At 43.0% G+C, this 17,983-nt stretch overlaps 1 protein-coding gene across 1 annotated transcript in view; it reads right to left on the bottom strand.

The window, feature by feature from the left end:
- Positions 1-17,983, bottom strand: part of AKAP13 (A-kinase anchoring protein 13) — a 245,086-nt gene that overhangs the window by 200,490 nt on the left and 26,613 nt on the right. Inside the window, 1 exon segment of the mRNA XM_070358158.1 lies at positions 464-611. Coding sequence (XP_070214259.1) covers positions 464-611 — 148 coding nt within the window.

The following is a 17,983-nucleotide window of genomic DNA, read 5'->3' as shown; positions in this document are numbered from 1 at the left end:
AAATGCAACAGTGATTAAGTATTCATTTCACCATGAACTACAATCTGTTACTTTGGGGGAACTTTGGTTTTTACAGTCCTCCCCTCACAGATACGAAGGACTGGGTTAGTAATCGCATTCACCTTTCCTTTGCCACAAGGAAAGTCAGAATCAGAATTGTAGTCAAACCACAGTGACCGCGTGAACTTTTATCTCTTAAATGTATTTTACTTTGCTTCAACATTCCAATAAATTAAAATTTTTGTTGATCTGAACAATTGTCTTCTAATTTATGACACCATTTTATTTCAATTATTTTTAGTTAGGCTCAGATTTTGTGCAACAAGCAAGAAATAAACAAAATGAAGTGTATTTAAAACAAAAACCCAACTGCAGTTTCATCACCCTGATTCCTTCTTCCTATCACTCTATGCTAGAACACAGAATAAATAAAGGCGGGTGAAGACTGTGTTCAAATACTTACCAGGAGCAACGGTCTCCAGCGTATTAGAACTGACCTTCCGAGTACTTGTACAGTGGTGGAGGGTGGAACCCGAAAACACCAAGTAAAAAACTACATCATCTTCAACTTTGTCCTCTTCCGCGAGCAGGACAGTAACAACACAATCGCCCTAGGAAAGGGGAAGAGAAAGCAGGTCTGCATTAGCAAGGTTCTTTTGGGGAGTTGATTTTTACAAAACATCAAACTGAAAGGGAAATCAATGTATCATACAAACTGTACCCACTCTAGCGAGTTTATACAGTACAAAATGTGCCAGGAAGTGGTCTAGGCACTGAGGATACAGAACAGTCTGTCTTCTTTCAGCTTACATTTTAGTGGAGGTAATGAGAAAAACGAGTAAACCAACAAGATAATGGGATATTTACTCGGAAAATTTTTTTAAAAGAACATAAAACGGCTCCCTTAAAAAGCTCTGTAAAAATTCCAGGAAAATCTAAAAATAAGGCAGAGAGGACGGATGAAGTATATTAAACAGCTACATCCTTATACTTCAAGTGCCCCTTCACCTCTGTGTTCTGTTTGCGGCAATAACTCTCTGAACTCTACATCCCAGGAGTCACTGCCAAGTCCACCCGTTCTCCAGTGAACATGGAGCGCCTCTCAAGAGCTGGCCTGGAAGCGCTGGAGTACAAAGGACTTGGGCTCAAGACCAATCTGGGTTTAAACTCCATCTAAAAAGATTTTACTTAAATCCTCTAAATCTCAGTTTCCTTGACTATATAAATGGAGATAATACCTTCTCTTCTTACAGCTAATATGTGAGAACTCTTGAAACACATTCAGCACTCAGCCTAGGATAAGACTCTCAACCTGTGAGGATGGGAGGGTTGCTTTTCCAACCATGTGTGTTTCCGGACCATCTGGAATTGCTGTTCTTCTTTATCCCACCCCTCCATCAAGCCATAAATCTAATCCCGGTAACTCTGCCTGTGACTCTGCAACTATTTAGAAGTTAAGACATCTTCATCCTTCATTTGCTGATAATCTTCTTCCTGGTAAAGAATCTGGCTGCAAAAAAAAAAAAAAAAAAAGAATCTGGCTGCAATGCAGGAGACCCAGGGTCAATCCCTGGGTTGGGAAGATCCCCTGGAGAGGGGAAGGACTACCCTCTCCAGTATTCTTGCCTGGAGAATCCCATAGACAGAGAAGCCTGGCGGGCTACAGTCCATAGGGCTGCAACTATCATTTTCAATAATCTTCTAACAACTTTTTTTTTTGGCTACACCACGCAACATGTGGGATCTTAAGTTTGCCAACCAGGAACTGAATGCACGCCCCTGCAGTAGAAGCTGAGCCCCAAACCACTGGACCGCCAGGGAATTCCCTCTTTCAGCAATTTTTATAATTTTTTTTTAACTGAGATCAGTGGCTAAATTAAATTTATTCTATGAAAGAGTCCTAATTACCATTCTCCCAAACATTATATAATTTATGTTGTAACCATAAACAAAGGACTTTAAAGCACTGAGGTTTAGGTTATGTACATCTGTAATGATGTGCAATGGAAAATCTAATTAAGAGAAAGTCAGGCCATTTTAACATTATATAGGGGAGAGAATTCTCATTACTTACAGCATTTTTCCCCTTTCTACTTTAGCAGTAATAAAGCCAATTAAAGAATCATGCCACTCTATGGCCACAACTTAACGTCCAGCAGCAGAACAGAGAAGCAGGTAGTGTTTCAGCACATAATGAAAACCAAACATCTTAAAATCAAACTTGGGATCAAGGCTAGTAATAGGAATGCTCTGAATTCCAAGTAGTTCCCACAGCCCTAAGTGCCTCTAATTTTTTCCCCAGGGTTCTGTGCAGTGCCCTGTGTCCAATAGGGGTTCCAGTCTGCTGTAAGAAGTCAGAATGAACTCCAAATAAGCTGTAACTTACTAAGACTGGTGACCGGAAAGTCCCCAAGCGCCCTAACAGAGGAACAGCAGGGTCGGCACAACAGCATCACCGCCGACTCCAGACACTATTCAGAACTGAACCGTAGGACCTGTACGTCCCTGATTTGGAAATGTTTTTGAAAAGGTTAGGCTGGTAAAATGTTTACTATCCTTTGGCAAAATAAACTACAACCAGAAAAAATGTCTGCAGCATACAGAGAAGAATCAATTTTTCAAGGTATTGAAGTATCACTATAACCTGAAAAAAAAAACGTTACTAAAAGTTCTAAAGTTTCATTTTTTAGAGCACAGGTTGGAAAAGTATGAGCCATCAGTCAAGTCCAGCACTCTTGCACAGACTGGGAAAGGTTTTTACATTTTTAAGTGGTTGAAAAGAATAAATACACACACATAGGCTGGGAAAGGTTTTTACATTTTTAAGTGGTTGAAAAGAATAAACACACACACACACACACACACACACACACACACACGAGGTGCCAGGTTGCTTCAGTCGTATTTTCAGCCAAAAAAAAGTTGTGACCCCATGGACTAGCGCCCATCAGGCTCCTCAGTCCATAGGATTCTCCAGGCAAGAATACTGGAGTGGGTAGCCATGCCTTCTTCCAGGGGATCTCCCCAAACCAGGGATCAAACCTGTGTCTCCTGTGGCTCCTGCACTGCAGGCAGATTCTTTACTGCTGAGCTACCAGGAAAGGGAAATATATATCAGATCAGATCAGATCAGTTGCTCAGTCGTGTCTGACTCTTTGCGACCCCATGAATTGCAGCACGCCAGGCCTCCCTGTCCCTCACCAACTCCCAGAGTTCACCCAGACTCACATCCACCAAGTCAGTGATGCCATCCAGCCATCTCATCCTCTGTCGTCCCCTTCTCCTCCTGCCCCCAATCCCTCCCAGCATCAGGGTCTTTTCCAATGAGTCAACTCTTCACATGAGGTGGCCAAAGTACTGGAGTTTCAGCTTTAGCATCAGTCCTTCCAAAGAAATCCCAGGGCTGATCTCCTTCAGAATGGACTGGCTGGATCTCCTTGCAGTCCAAGGGACTCTCAAGAGTCTTCTCCAACACCACATTATATAAGCATCAATTCTTCGGCGCTCAGCCTTCTTCACAGTCCAACTCTCACATCCATACATGACCACAGCAAAAACCATAGCCCTGACTACACGAACCTTTGTTGGCAAAGTAATGTCTCTGCTTTTCAATAAGCTATCTAGGTTGGTCATAACTTTCCTTCCAAGGAGTAAGCACCTTTTAATTTCATGGCTGCAGACACCATCTGCAGTGATTTTGGAGCCCAGAAAAATAAAGTCTGACACTGTTTCCACTGTTTCCCCATCTATTTCCCATGAAGTGGTGGGACCGGATGCCATGATCTTCGTTTTCTGAATGTTGAGCTTTAAGCCAACTTTTTCACTCTGCACTTTCACTTTCATCAAGAGGCTTTTGAGTTCCTCTTCACTTTCTGCCATAAGGGTGGTGTCATCTGCATATCTGAGGTTATTGATATTTCTCCCAGCAATCTTGATTCCAGCTTGTGTTTCTTCCAGTCCAGCGTTTCTCATGATGTACTCTGCATATAAATTAAATAAACAGGGTGACAATATACAGCCTTGACGAACTCCTTTTCCTATTTGGAACCAGTCTGTTGTTCCATGTCCAGTTCTAACTGTTGCTTCCTGACCTGCATACAAATTTCTCAAGAGGCAGATGAGGTGGTCTGGTATTCCCATCTCTTGAAGGATTTTCCACAGTTTATTGTGATCCACACAGTCAAAGGCTTTGGCATAGTCAATAAAGCAGAAATAGATGTTTTTCTGGAACTCTCTTGCTTTTTCTATGATCCAGCACACACATATATATATGTATATATATGGAAAAGTAAATGGCAACCCACTCCAGTACTCTTGCCTAGGAATTCCCATGGACAGAGGAGCCTGGTGGGCTACAGTTCATCGTGTTGCAAAAGAGTTGGACATGACTTAGCGATTAAACACACACACACGCTTAGGTCTCCTAAGCCCCTATTTTGGAAACATTTTTGAAAAATTGAGGCTGGTAAACTATCCTTTGGCATGATAAAACTACAACCAGTTAAAATGTCTGCAGCATATAAAGAAGAATCAGTTTTTCAAGGTATTGAAATATCATTGCTGCTGCTGCTAAGTCGCTTCAGTCGTGTCCAACTGTGCAATCCCATAGACGGCAGCCCACCAGGCTCCTCCACCCATGGGATTTTCCAGGCAAGAGTACTTGGAGTGGGTTGCCAATAACCTGAGGGAAAAAAAAAAAAAAAGTTACTGAAAGTTCTAAAGTTTCATTTTTTAGAGCACAGGTTGGCACTATAAGCCATGGGCCAAGTCCAGCCTTCTGCTTGTTTGTGTGTGGCTCTTATTGTATGTGGCTCACACGTATTAACATGGGAAAATTCTATGACATTCAAACTTCGGTATCCATAAATAAAGTTTTATTGGAACACAGTCATGTTATTTGTTTACACATTGTCTATGGCTACTTTTGCAATACAATGGGCCATCACAGAGTTGACTTAAATTGTGTCTGACTCTGTGACCCTGTGGACTGTAGCCCCCAAGCTCCTGTCCCTGGGATTTTCCAGGCAGGAATACTGGAGTGGATTGTCATTTCCTCCTCCAGGGAATCTCTGTGACCCAAGGATGGAACCTGAGTCTCCTGCCTGCATCTCCTGCATTGGCAGGCAGCTTCTTTACCACTTGAGCTATCAAGGAAGCCCACTGAAGAGCTGAGTTATTGCAAAAGAGATCACACAGTCTGCATGCCTAAATTATTTACAATGTGGACTTTCACAGGGAAAAAAAAGGAGTGTTTTTTTTTTCTTTTTTCACTTTGATATCTAACCTGAAATTCTAGGAATACATCTTTTTTCAGTATCAAGAAGGTCCTCTCCACAAGGGCCCCATCTTGCCATGAGACTTTCTGTGCCCAAGACGCTAGCGACACCTGAGGCCTTCTCTTAACTGTGGTCAGAAAGGATGGCTAATAAGCAGCTGAATTTCCTTTTAACAAAGCTTTCAGGATCAACCTCTTTTTTCATTCCCAAGACAAAAGTAAGTTTTAAACTGCTTTCATAGCTCTAATTCTTTTTTTTTTTTAAACACTGAGTTAGCTACCCACAGTATGAAATAGAAGTGAACACAGAACCCTAATTCACCTCAAACTCACTTGAAGTTTAGGTTCTGAAGGCACCTGGAATTGAAGCATCTGTTCTTGAAGGAATATTCGCGGCTCTCTGATAAAGTTGCTAGGAGCAAATGATAAACATCTGGACTCTGCATTTCAGCCGCATGACCCCTGTTCTACTGCAGTAGTAACCAGCCACTTAGAACTACTCGAGATGGCCTTAAAAGAGGCGATTAAAAAATAAAAATGCAAAACAGGTCTAAGTAAGACGCTCAGTTGAGGTGGCCGCTTTGATCACACCTTCCCTGAGAGATCCCCGGGTAATGGATCTTGCTGCTCAGGGGAAGGGCAGGCCCCGGGGGACAGACAGGTCAGTCAAGCCGGCTGCTACCCAGTTAACACGTCTGTTGTGTTTTTACCTATAACAGATGAACTTATTAACAAGGAAAACTTTCAAGACATTCTTGATCAAAATTTTAGTTTGACCCAATCCCAAGGAGAGAATGCATCTACATCTGCACCTCTCCAGTAATCTGAACTCAAAAACCATGGCGTGTTATTACAAAAATAATCCCATGTTTTTTCATTCATGAGAAATGTATCCTTGAACCTGACTGTTTCTCCAGGGTCCTAACTAGTCTTGCTGACAGATGACACGAGAACTAATGGAAAGTGGAAAGTGCCGTTAGTCAGTGCCGCCAGGCCTCATTGTGCAATTCACAGGTGATCCCCGATATACAAACGCAGTATAATTCTAAATGCCACGGATCAATCACTTACGTGGCTTTAAATGGTAGCTATGGTCTTCGCTTCCCATCTTTAAGTCATTTACATAGTAGATAAACTGTATTAATAGAACTAAAATCATCTTTATGTACCTACCTATTAATAAGCAGGAAAAAAAATTTATTTTCCACTTAGATTTCTATCCTGGAGTCCTAAGAACAGATCTTCTTTTCTAGATAAAGGATTCTGTCTCTGCATTAGACCTACCATCTTGCTGAGAGACTCTCCTTGCCCCAAGATACTAGTCACATCTGGGGCCTTCCTTTAACTGGGGACGTTAACGTGCCGAGGGACAAACTGAAATGGGGCAGAGAAGAGCAACTGAGGCATGGGAAGGAGCTCCCAGTGTGGGGACAAACAAGGCCTGGAAGCAGGCAAGATGCTGGGTGGAGATGAGGTGGGTGAGCCAGACAGAGTCCTTTGGGAGGAATGACAAAAGTAGGGACAGCGCTGATCTCAAAGACAGCAAGACGCTGTCAGTCACAAGGTTCCTGAAGGTGGGCCCCTTCCGCAGCAAGATCACTGCAGTGGAATGCATGCTGGAGCTGGCCTGCACAGGCCTGTAAGGGTGCATCATGCTTTCAGAAATCCTGCAAGTCAGCTGTTAAACATGGCCATTATTAAAAGTATATGATATCTGCTTTCTTGAATGGAGAAACTAGTATCAACATATACGTGCTATCATGTATAAAACGGATAGCTGGGAGAAGCTGCTGAATAACACTGGGAGCCCATCCTGGCGCTGTGATGACCCAGTGGGGCAGGATGGGAGGAGGCACAAAGGGAGGGGATATGTGCGTCATTATGGCTGATTCTCGTTGCTGTATGGTGGAAACCAAGACAACACTGTAAAAATTAAAAAACAAACAAAAAAACAGACATGTAATTAAATACCAGATGAAATGCAAAAAAAAGTAAAGATAAAAATTTATAATTATATAAATATTAAAAAGAGATGTAACAAACACTCAAAACATCATATTGTAATTCTTTTCCCAGCTGAAGCAAGTGACACAAAAAAATTAAATGAACTAATATCACCTGTCTCCTGATCCTACCCACTGAGGACACAGCATCGTAGTGTTCCTCAACTGAGTCAGAAGAAAACATCACACACAACCAAACTGAGAGGCTATTTAAAAAAAAAAAAAAAAAAAGTTGATCTGAACCTTTCAAAAATGTCACTAAGGAAAGACTCAGGTTATGGAGACTGAAAAGACTTTCCAACTAAATGCAGTGCATGGTCCTAGGCTGGATCCTGAACAGCAAACTGCTATTAAGGACATTAATGGGACATGTGTCCAGATTTAAATGAGGTTTACACACATTTAACACTGTACCAATGTTAGAATTTTCCTGATTTTGTAACCGTGATGTGATTTATATGATCCCTGTTCTTAAGAAACACACAGTGAAGTATCTGGGGTAAAGTAGCATGTCTACAGGTTACTCTCAAATGATTCGGGGTGGGGAAAAGAGAATGATTAAGCAAATGAGGTAGAATGTTCACAGTTGGTGAAGCCGGGTTTAAGGCATATGGGATTTCTTTATACTATTCTTAAACCTTTACTGTAAACTTGAAATCATTTTAAAGTAAGTTTTCAAGAAACAATTTTTCAAATAATTTATATGGCCAGATATTCAAAAAGGTGCAAAATTAAGTTCCATTTCTGAGGCTGTTTAAAATTGTTTTCTTAACATCTTGCACTAATCTTGGTCACTAATACCATTCTCCACTAAAAGGAACCAAGGCTGCTGGAAGAAGTGGCTGTTTCCAGGTCTAGGTCAAGGGCACGTACAAGATGAGCTTGGAACATCTTGTTTTGACAAAAAGTAAGGAAATGTCCTCCTCCCTCCCTCCAAAAAAGGACAGGGACATGCTGACATGATGCACGTCGACGTAACTTCCTCTGACCAAATCTGGGACAATTTTAGACCAAACTGTCAATTAAGAACAGTAATGAATTATAAACAATTAAAAAAAACAAAAGGAAGGAAGCCATGACTCTATACTAACCATAGACAAATAAAGAGAGAAAAAGGTGAACGCCTGTGTATAGTGGAATGAGGAAGGCTGATGGTCAAAGTGGGAAGAATGTCAAAGTAATGAAATTACTACCATTATGCCATCATAATGGGAGAGCTTGAGTCTGGCAAAAATCTTCACTGAGTACTCAATTTAGGGGGAAATTCTGATGAGGAACAAGCTATTTACATTGCCTTAAAAGTGTCTCCTCCCAGGCTGTCACGTTACATGGCAGCCTGGATGGGAAGGGACCTTGGGGGAGATTAGATACGTGTATGTGGACTGCTGAGTCCCTTTGATGTTCACCTGAAACGATCGCAAAACTGTTCATCAGCTGTACTCCACTATAAAGTTTAAAGAAAAAAAAAAAGGAGAGGGATACTGTATTCTGCAAAATGGTTGATGCCATAAAAGATAAAGAGAGGCTGCGGACTTGTCTCAGATAAGGAAGGCTAAGAGAGACATGACAGCTAAAAAGAGTAATTAGCTCTACTACGATTTATAAGAGAAAAGCTCCTGTCTTAGGAAATTTATACTGAAGGATGTAAGGGGTAAAAATCCATTCCACATGGCACTTTAGCAAAAGACAGTAAAGGATACACTGTGAGTGTGTACAGGTTTTTAGCTAGAGAGTACAAATGATAAATCAAATGGGGTAGAGTGTGTGTGAGACTTAATTACCCTGAGTGACTAGTATCTGGGTATTCTTTGCCCTGCTTGTTTTTTTTTAAACAACTTTTTATGAATTTCAAATTATTTCCACGTATAAGTTTTTAAAACAAAGATAAGGGGGAAATGTTTAATTCATAAAGTTTTAAAGGACTCACAGACTAGGGATATGGCAAGCTCTATCAACACAGATGTGGACCAAGGTCTATACCAACAGCAAACTCTGTTTATACAGTTCCCCTGGTGCTCCAGCCCAGGCTGAGAGTGTGGACCACCCCCCACCCCCACGCACAAATGCCTCTCACCCAGCAAGAGAAGGAAAATAGTTAACACACCACAGCAACCGTTTTAATCACTAAATTAGTTTTCTACAAACGATAAATACACGGGAGCCTGGGGACCGGAGACAGGCATGCGGGCTCAGCACAACCATCTTCTGAGTGCCCCCTGCAGGTCAGAGGCAGAACCAGTTGCTTTGCAAACTCAACCAAGTATTTGCAAGGCAAGTATCTTTACCCTTCTTGGAGATGAGAAGAGCAGCCCAAAGTACTTTAACGTCTAAGAACAAAGCTAGGAAAGGCTAAAAGCTGGGATTCAAATCCAAGTAGGACTCCAAAGTCTGTATTCTTTCCACGATTCTGACACTAAGGTTAGTGCTGGAGACAGTTAAGTGGCAGAAAGGAGAGAAACGCAGAGAGGTAATTCTCAGAAGAAACACATGTTCAATAGCAAGCGACAGACACCCGAAGGTCTGCAGGTAGAAGGAAGAGGGTGCTGAAAACAAGGGAGACAGAAGGGCCCAGAGGTGACGTGAGGGAGTTCAGGCGCGAGACAAGCTGAAACCGAGGGCAACCTCAAACCCGGGCACACCGGCTGCGTGGCCCCAAGGGTGTGTGACGAAGCCGGAGAGCGTGTGTAAGTGTGTACTTAGCACACCAGGGCTTTCACGGTGCCCCAGCGGCAAGAATCCACCCACAGTTCAGGAGCTGCAGGTTCAATCCCTGGGTCGGGAAGATCCCCTGGAGGAGGGTATGGCAACCCACTCCAGTATTCTTGCCTGGGGAATCCCATGGACAGGAGAGCCTGGGCTACAGTCCATGGGGTCACAGAGAGTCAGACAAGAATGAAGTGACTGTGCACGCATGCACGCACAGTCCACTATGTTGTACGTATGTCTCATCAACATCTAAAGTTTATGAGAAGCAAGAACTGTGTCTCGGAGGGCACGCCACACAGTGCCTTTGTAGCAACAAGAAGTTTCTGAGTAACTTACATGAATGGACGAAGGGAGCAGGTATCAGTTTACACAGAATATTAATGGCAAGCCAAAACACTCATATTTGAACCTGAGTGTAGGCAACAAAAAGAAAGAAAAAACAGCTTTGAGTGGCATGTTTTGGGAGAAAATTGGATGTAGCAATGTAGCAAATGTTCTAGAAAGGTTTATCTCACAGAAGTATTCTAAGAAGGAAAAAGAGAACAGAGGCAAGGAAACCAGTCTGGGAAAACATTACAAAAACACAGTGCAAGGGAGCAAAAGGGAGTTAAACTACTTTCGCACCAAGATGACCTAAAAAGAAATAAATGTGAGAAAGGCATGTGGCTGAAAATAATTTGATGAAATATGACAGCTGACGATGGGAGCTGGACAAATAGACACAGAGGAAGAGAACAGACATGAAGCAACACTAGGAGGAAAAAAGGGGTATCTCTCCAAGGAAAAATGGGAGGGGGCTGTGGGAACGATTTGTGAGAAACTGGATGATAAGCTTTAAATGCCAAGTTTCATCTGCCAGCCGGAGGGGAAGCTGTAGACATTCTATAGACAGGACGTGCTCAGCCACATCCGACTCTTCGCGACCCCAAGCACTGCAGCCTGCCAGGTTCCTCTGGCCCAGCAGGACAGGGTATCAGAAAAGGCCTGGGTTGGTGAGGCAGATCTGAGAGTCAACCGCACTAAGTTGAGAAGCCTTGCCAGCAACGAGGTCGCCATGGTAACAGAGAGCCAAGGCCTAGACCCCAAGTTCCTGTAGAGGAGGGCGGGGAGGGAGAAACAGGCCGAGCAAGGAAAGGCCAGCCAGCGAAAAGACGCCATCCAGGAACACAGCATCAGTGATGCTAGAGGAGGTGAGGACCAAAGGATTCCCGGCTTTAAAAGCAATGATGTTTAAGCAATTCAGAACACATGGGGGAGAAGAGCTGGGAAGACAGGAAAGCAGCAAACTCAAGAACTGTTTCATTTTTTTTCCAGCCTTAAATGGGTCTTTTCACAACATACTATTCCAGGCCCTCAACCCCAGAAACAAGATCTTTTGGACCCAACAGGAACTCAAACTCAAATGCCATCAAGAAAGAGTACGAGACTTACCGTATTTCTCTCTGCTTAATGGCAGCCACAATCGAGTCCTCTCTAGCCAAAAACTTAAAATACTGAGAGTTTTTTCATTTTGCATACTCCAGAGAGCTCACAACTAAAATAAATATCACTTCCTAGATTCGTGATGCAGTTAGTTTCTAACCATCAAAAATATTTCAAAGTTCTCTTTACTTTAACCATTTTGTTAATAATAACCTCAATAACTACAAAAGTCTTTGTATTTTTTCCAAGATCATATTACTCACAATCGTTGATCTGTACTAATGAGGTAGAAAACCAGACTGAACTAATGAAAGTTAAAGGACTTTCAGAGGACTTATTGCTATCAAATATACTACAGGACCACTAGCCATCAGTTATTGGGGTTATTTTTAAAATAGGAATATTTGAAATTTTAATGTTGATATGTAAATAAGCCTTAGAATACTTAAAAATATTTTATTACTTGAAACATTTCCTTGAGTGTGTTTTATTGGTTCATACCTTTTTACTGCTAGTATAAATTTTTATTCCAGTCCATCCATCACATAGATAAGTTAAACAGCTGAAGGATATTTAACAGCCCAGTATTGATGTGTTCGTTCCCTTCCCTTCTGCTCTGTTCCCATTACCAAAGCCTTAAGTTACTCATCCACTGATGCTCAACAAGCACACAGTGCCTGTGTTTAATCCAGTTTGTCTCTGGTATTATCTGGCACTAGAATTATAAACACTTCCTGTCCGCCAGGAGCCTAGACAGACATGCCTATGGACAGAAGGCCACCCGGGAAGTGCTGTAATTAGCGTAAACACAAGCGTCTCTAGGCACCCATACTCTGTCCTGAGGCGGGTATGAGGAAAGCCTCCGCAGGGAAGTGGCTGCGTCCAGGTCTGCTCGTGGCTCAGGACGGATCACCCAGGGAGGAAAGGGTCTTCTGAACGCTTAGCCATTTACAGTGGACCTGGGGCTGGCCCTCATCCAGCTCATCTCTGTACACGCAACATCTCTTCAGAAGGCCTGAGACATCGCAAGTGCTTAATGTCTGCTGGGCTGAACCAAAAACATGTCATCCTTTTTCAAAAACAAAATGTAAAACGCCACAAATTAAACCCAACACTACGTCTGTCATCCTTATCACTCACTCAACAGTGGTGGAGCATCTGGGGAGAACACTACAGCATCTAGAGGATGAGATGGTTGGATGGCATCACCAACTCAACGCACATGAGTCTGAGCAAGCTCAGGCAGCTGGTGATGGACTGGGAAGCCTGGCGTGCTGCAGTCCATGAGGCTGCAGAGAGTTGGACACGGCTGAGCAACTGAACAACAACAAATGTTAGAAAGTACTGTAACCATTTTATTTGACATTTGAGGTTAGTTTTTATTTCAACCAGGCTAATCTTTTGCCAGATAAAGGTACTAGTCAGTGAAATCCCTATAACCTGCTTTCATTTTTGATCATATGTCTATATTCCAGCCAAAAGGCACTCCCCTTCCCAATGCTAACATTAAACTATTAATTATTATTACTAATTATGGTCAAAATTCATATTGTCTTTCAGCTTCATAATTTTGCAACATTAAGATATACATAAATAAGATTTCCAAGCACCACCGACATACTCCGTCAAAATAAAACCAGTAGATGGCGCTCAATTTGTCTAGAGTGCTCTGAACTGGTTTTAGGGACTACTCTCTCTGAACATGGAAGCATCTTGAAACTTCAGCTGGTAAAGGAATCAAAATTACAAAAAGTTTGGAAATCATTTAGTGTATGGACCCCTTAATGGAAAGTGTTCCTTAAAAAGAAGTTTTTTACAATTCTAAGAGGATGAGCTTTTTGTTTCAATGTACAGCCCTGCCTCTCAGTCTATTCCTGTTAATAAGCAAAGCTAAATTGGTCGAAGGGTGTTGGCTGTCGGCTTTAAAAAACAGCCTCACCCTCTCACAAATGTTTCACAACTCTCTGGAACTGCTCGAGTAATTGGGTCAACACTTAAAGAGACAGTCCCCCTTTGCTAACAGGACCAGGTCTTTGGTTAAAATGCAGACACCATGAGGATTTTTTAAAATTAATTCTTGACAGAACCTTTCTCTCTTCCTTCTCTGCCCTCCCAGGAAGCAGAGGACTGAAGTGGGGGCATTCTATCATTAAAATCTGGCAACTGGACTTGTGCTCTACCCACCTCTCACACTTATTTGTGTAGCTTCCTTGGCTATTTCTTGGTCAGGTCTCTTTTTTTTTCCTCTAAAGGCATCTATGAAAATGGGTCTCCAGGCTTCCAGACTCACCCTCCAAACAATACGAGGCAACAGGACAAATCTCCAAAATACAATCTGGTCAAGTTACTCCCCTGAGACTCATGGACGACCAACAGGATGACGTCTTAACTCACGATTGCTTCCCTTCAACTTGCAGGAAACGAGGTTCCCCTCAACACGGCCCTTGCTCCCCAGCCACCTCTGCCTCCCAGAGCCCCTCCCACTGTTAGTGGTGGTTTAGTTGCTAAGTCGTGTCCGACTCTCACGATCCTATGGACTGTAGCCCCCCAGGCTCCTCTGTTCGTGGGATTCTCTAGGCGAGAATACTGGAATGGGGTGCCATGCCCTTCTTCTCTACCCAGGGATCGAACCCGGGTCTCCTGAGTTGCAGGTGGATTCTTCACCGACTGAGCCACCAGGGAAGCGCCAAACACTGCAAGCACACAACACACGGACAGGACACACCAGCGGCTGAAGCCTGACTCTTACTACGGGTGTCTCACCGCATGGGCACACGGCTCCCTTCACCTGTCACATCCTCCTCTCACCTGGCCGGCGATGCCCAGGAGGGGACGCATGAAACCAGCCCCGCCTTTCTTTTCTGAGGAGCCACCTGGTCTCCTTCCTCAGGTGAATGGCCTGCTTGCTGATATCAGACACTGTGCCTCCCTCCTGGCATGGAGGCCAAGGCCTCCAATTCCTTTCCTGTCTGTGCAACGGGCAATGTCTCCATGGGGGGACCCAGCGGGTCCAGGGCGCCTGCTCAGATCTCACTCCCAGCCCAGGATACGACAGACCACGAGACCATGAACAGAGATAATCAAAGCTGGAAACGGGGACACTGTCAACCACACCAAGATTTAGGAAAGCGGTAGTTGCTCAGTCATGTCCAACTCTTTGCGACCCCATGGACTGTCCATGGAATTCTCTAGACAAGAAAACTGGAGGAGGGGCCATTTCCTTCTGCAGGGGACCTTCCTGACCCAGGGGCTGAACCTGGGTCTCCTGCACTGTAGGCAGGTTCTTTACCGTCTTTAGGAGGGAAGATGCAAATACAGAATGGGGGCATCACTCTGGAGGGAAGACCATGGGCCCTAAGTCCTGTGACTCAGAACTCCAGCCTCAGTGGCTGTCAGCTCTGGGATTCTTCTGGGAACCACTCAAGTCCTTCTGGGGAACCACAAAATTGTCAGCTCCACAAGGGTAGAAACTGCATTTTATATTCACGTATTTTGAAGTGCATGAAATAATTTAATAATGGCTCTTGCATCAAGTGCTAACTGTAACAAACCAGCATCACTGTCTTACAGAGATTAGGGTACCGTTTAATCCAAAGTACTAGTATATTAACAAGTACCTAGCATACAGCAGACATCAAATACAGGTCCTCACTCATTCAAAGTAAACAAAAATACCCCACATTTCAGAATCTCCATGTCTTTGCTTGGCTTTATACTCTCTTCTAGTAAAACATATTTCTCAAAGTAAAAGAAAGTAATAAATTTTACTTTTTTTAATTTAATTACAGGTGAAGAATTTTAACTGGATGGCAAGATTGGTTTTATGACATCCTCTGAAAAGCAGTCAACACAGAAATGTAGAAAAAAATTAAAAATTTGATTAGCTTTAAAGGTAAATTATGAAGCTTTCTTAAAGCTGACTAAACATTCTGATATTAAATAGCTATATGGACACTGAATGATCCACAATACTTAAAAATCATAAAGTAGTAAGAAGAAATAGTCTACCATTTCAGATAACAACAAAATTTACCACAGTTCAAAAGCATCAGTTCTTCAGCTCTCAGCCTTCTTTTATAGCCCAGCTCTCACAATGATACATGACTACTGGGAAAACCACAGCTTTGAATATACGGACCTTTGTCGGCAAAGTAACGTCTCTGCTTTTTAATATGCTGTCTAGGTTTGTCGTTGGGAAGATCCCTGGAGAAGGGAACAGCTACCAACTCCAGTATTCTGGACTGGAGAATTCCATGGACAGAGAGCCTGGCCAGCTGCAGTCCATGGGGTCGCAGACAGTCAGACACGACTGAGCGACTTTCACTTTCAGCCAGAGGTGCACATTATGTCCCCTCCCTCTTGAATCTTCCTCCCACCTCCTGCCCATGGCTGTCATTTTTAAAATCACATTTAGCCTTCACAGAAAACCTATAATTCTGGCATTACCCTGCTGAATTTTACAGAGGAAGACTGTAAGGCTCCCACAGCTGATTAGTACTAGAGCAGGAATTTTCCCCCTATCTACTTCACACCTACAAGGAAGTTAACATTTCTCGACCCGGGCCCTCCAAGTGTTGTCCCAGAACCAAAGCATCACCCAGAAGTTGATTAGAAATACATGTTTTCAGCCCTCCCCCAAATTAAAGAGCAACAAAAAATGAGGCCCCTTAGGATTACCATTTTTTCCCCTAATATATACATTTTACTGAAGTGTAGTTGACTGTTTCAAGTGCACAGCAAGGTGATTCAGCTATACATATGCACATATATTATTTTTCAGATTATTTTCCCTTATAGGTTATTAAGAGATATTGATTATAGTTCCCTATGCAACACAGTAAATCTTTACTGCTTGTTGCCTACTTATTTTTTTAATTAGAAATATAGCATTCTATTCACACTAAGTCAAACACATGGAGTCAATGTGTCACAAACTTTTTAGCGAGGCAAAAATTCGTTCTTAAGGATTACCATTTTCATACAACCTGCATTTCTGCTGCCTTCTCCTGCATACGCATAAACTACAGCAAGTAAGAGATCAAGAAGCGAATCATCTTTAATCAGAGTAGAAGTGAGGAATGCAGGAAGTGAGTACAGAGGAATACACAGTCAATGCACAGCGGAAGTTAAGATCACCCCAGGCTTTTAACTAGCTGAAGACGATAACAGGAATGGCAGAAAATAAGTCCACAATCAGATCGATGGATCCCACAGACCAAAAAGGGAATCCAGTGCCTGGGTTCAGTTCAGTCGCTCAGTCGTGTCCGACTCTCTGCGAACCCATGGACTGCAGCACACCAGGCCTCCCTGTCCATCACAAACTCCCAGAGTTTACTCAAACTCATGTCCATTGAGTCGGTGATGCCATCTAACCATCTCATCCTCTGTCAACCCCTTCTCCTCCTGCCTTCAATCTTTCCCAGCATCAGGGTCTTTTCCAATGAGTCAGTTCTTCACGTCAGGTGGCCAAAGTTCTGGGAGTTTCAGCTTCAACTTCAGTCCTTCCAATGAAAATTCAGGACTGGCTGGATCTCCTTGCAGTTCAAACGACTCTCAAGAGTCTTCTCCAACACCACAGTTCCAAAGCATCAATTCTTCGGCGCTCAGCTTTCTTTATAGTCCAACTCTCACATCCAAACATGACTACTGGGGAAACCATACCTTTGACTAGATGGACCTTTGCTGTCATAGCAAATTCCAAAGAGGACAATAAAAATCTTATAATGAATAGACTAGAACTTTCTTTTACACTGAAGTATAGCTGACGTACAATATAAGTTCAATTCAGTTCAGTCGTTCAGTCGTGTCCGACTCTTTGCAACCCCATGAATCGCAGCACACCAGGCATCCCTGTCCATCACCAACTCCCGGAGTTCACTCAGACTCACGTCCATCGAGTCAGGGATGCCATCCAGCCATCTCATCCTCTGTCATCCCCTTCTCCTCCTGCTCCCAATCCGTCCCAGCATCAGAGTCTTTTCCAATGAGTCAACTCTTCTCATGAGGTGGCCAAAGTATTGGAGTTTCAGCTTTAGCATCAGTCCTTCCAATGAGCACCCAGGACTCATCTCCTTTAGGATGAACTGGTTAGATCTCCTTGCAGTCCAAGGGACTCTCAAGAGTCTTCTCCAACACCACAGTTCAAAAGCATCAATTCTTCAGCGCTCAGCTTTCTTCACAGTCCAACCCTCACATCCATACATGACCACAGGAAAAACCATAGCCTTGACTAGACGGACTTTTGTTGGCAAAGTAATGTCTCTGCTTTCAATATGCTATCTAGGTTGGTCATAACTTTCCTTCCAAGAAGTAAGCACCTTTTAATTTCATGGCTGCAATCACCATTTGCAGTGACTTTGGAGCCCCAAAAAATAAAGTCTGACACTGTTTCCCCATCCCCCATGAAGTGATGGGACCGGATGCCATGATCTTCGTTTTCTGAATGTTGAGCTTTAAGCCAACTTTTCCACTCTGCACTTTCACTTTCATCAAGAGGCTTTTGAGTTCCTCTTCACTTTCTTCCATAAGGGTGGTGTCATCTGCATATCTGAGGTTATTGATATTTCTCCCGGCAATC

This window comes from Bos mutus, chromosome 21 (assembly GCF_027580195.1).
Source record: "Bos mutus isolate GX-2022 chromosome 21, NWIPB_WYAK_1.1, whole genome shotgun sequence".
Classification (NCBI taxonomy): domain Eukaryota; kingdom Metazoa; phylum Chordata; class Mammalia; order Artiodactyla; family Bovidae; genus Bos; species Bos mutus.
This window is presented reverse-complemented; position numbering and strand designations above follow the sequence as displayed.